Raw genomic sequence first — 1586 nt, 5'->3', positions numbered from 1 at the left:
TGCAGGCATAAGCTTATTGATGACATGCTAGTTTATCATTTCTTAGCTGATGAAATCTCATGTTTTTTGTGTTTGCTTAATGCTTGCCATTTGCCATTACAGTCGATGCTACGGCTTCGATGTCTACAGCGCAGCGTGACAATTCAAGATAAGTGTCGTCCACAATCACTCACAGCTCAAGTGAATCGATCACCCCAGCGGTCTGCCATTAAGCATCTCAGGTATAACTCTTTTACTCCATTCTGGTCATTAAGAAGTACATAGGAGACATTTATATCCTTTGAATTGATATTTAAACTATTTCCCTTTTTTTTTCCATTGTATCCCGTTCTGTTTTTGGTACATTTTTCATTGTACTTGATTCAAGTTAAAGAGATGAATTCTTATCGAACCTGTATGAATTTGAATCACACAGTTTTACATTAAGAAAGTTTCACCCTCTATAAATCACCTGTATGCAAACCATTTTTAATTTATTGAATTAGATTTTCTTTTATCTTTTATCAGCCTATTAACACGAACCTTAACTACATCCAGGGAGAAGTTTAGCAGTGGTGCTGAGCATCCCGTGACAGCCCAGAATGATTCAGCTACTCCAAGGTGCCTTAATAGGGAGGTGTCAAACAACTCGATACAGTTTGAGAAAAGCTGCACTTCCAAACCACAAAGTGAAGATACTCATTCCCAAAAAGTGACTTCCGCTGGGCACCAGAGTACATGGCCAGTTAATCGCTTGACCATGAACACAAATGAAGATCTTCATAAAGAGACCAAGCCAGCTTCAGATGCCGTACCACAGAAAACGAGCTCGGAAGCAAGATGCACAGAGGCCACCACATCATTGGAGGGTCAATCTGAGAACGAGATGGCAAAAGAACAAGGGTCGAACAGCCAACAGCATCCCTTCCTTGACTCACAGGAAATTGTGGAAACGATATCATCTTTGAATGTCTACACTCAAAATAAGGTTGCAAAAGAACAAGATAATCACAACCACCAGCTTTATCTTGACTTGCAAGAAACCACAGAAACAACAACATCCTTGCATAGTTGCACAGAGAATGAGATAACTGAAGAACAGGATATTGGTGACCAGGAGAATCTCTACCCTGGCTCTCAGGAAACTGTCGAGACCGCAACATCCTACAATGATCCAGATGAGAACGTGATAACTGAAGAACTGGAGGATCATTACCAACAATATTTTGCTCAAACAAATTATGACTGGTTTAGTAATATATCCCGACCCAGAAGCTACTGGGAAGGCTTACGGCAAGCATGGTACCAAGAAGTGCTTAACAGCACCTCAAAAGATGAGGAGATACGTCAGCTCCTAGAAAGGTATATGATCTTCTGTCATCATCTACTTTTTGCCTGTTTCTATCTTTTATCCTTCTATGTTGACTTCTTCTCCATGGAATTCATCATTCAAAAGATTGGAATAATTCATATGCATGTAAAACCGTGGAAAATGAGATAATTAAGGTTATATAAATGATGAAGCTTATGAGCATTAAGCAATGACTACCTAATGGTAACATAATACTTCGCTCTCATGTGAAATTCAGCATCTTAATTTCCTATTT

At 39.2% G+C, this 1586-nt stretch overlaps 1 protein-coding gene across 1 annotated transcript; it reads left to right on the top strand.

Moving 5' to 3' along the window:
- Nucleotides 1-105: 105 nt before the first annotated feature.
- On the top strand, nt 106-1480 carry LOC110428665 (uncharacterized). The gene is made up of 2 exons (XM_021444557.2): nt 106-221; nt 538-1480. Exons 1-2 carry the CDS (start codon nt 106-108, stop codon nt 1478-1480), a joined length of 1059 nt encoding a protein of 352 aa, XP_021300232.1.
- The last annotated feature ends 106 nt before the right edge of the window (nt 1481-1586 follow it).

This window comes from Theobroma umbraticum, unplaced genomic scaffold, assembly GCF_002168275.2.
Source record: "Theobroma umbraticum cultivar Fairchild unplaced genomic scaffold, ASM216827v3 scaffold_1682.0, whole genome shotgun sequence".
NCBI lineage: Eukaryota > Viridiplantae > Streptophyta > Magnoliopsida > Malvales > Malvaceae > Theobroma > Theobroma umbraticum.
The sequence above is the reverse complement of the archived record's forward strand: the minus strand, read 5'-3'. Positions and strand labels throughout refer to the sequence as shown.

What these genes read in the sequence shown, in the direction of transcription:
- LOC110428665 (XM_021444557.2), top strand. Translation starts at nt 106, where the DNA reads ATGCTACGGCTTCGATGTCTACAGCGCAGCGTGACAATTCAAGATAAG. An exon ending in TCTGCCATTAAGCATCTCAG is followed by an intron (nt 222 to 537) that starts GTATAACTCTTT and finishes AACTACATCCAG; the next exon opens with GGAGAAGTTTAGCAGTGGTG.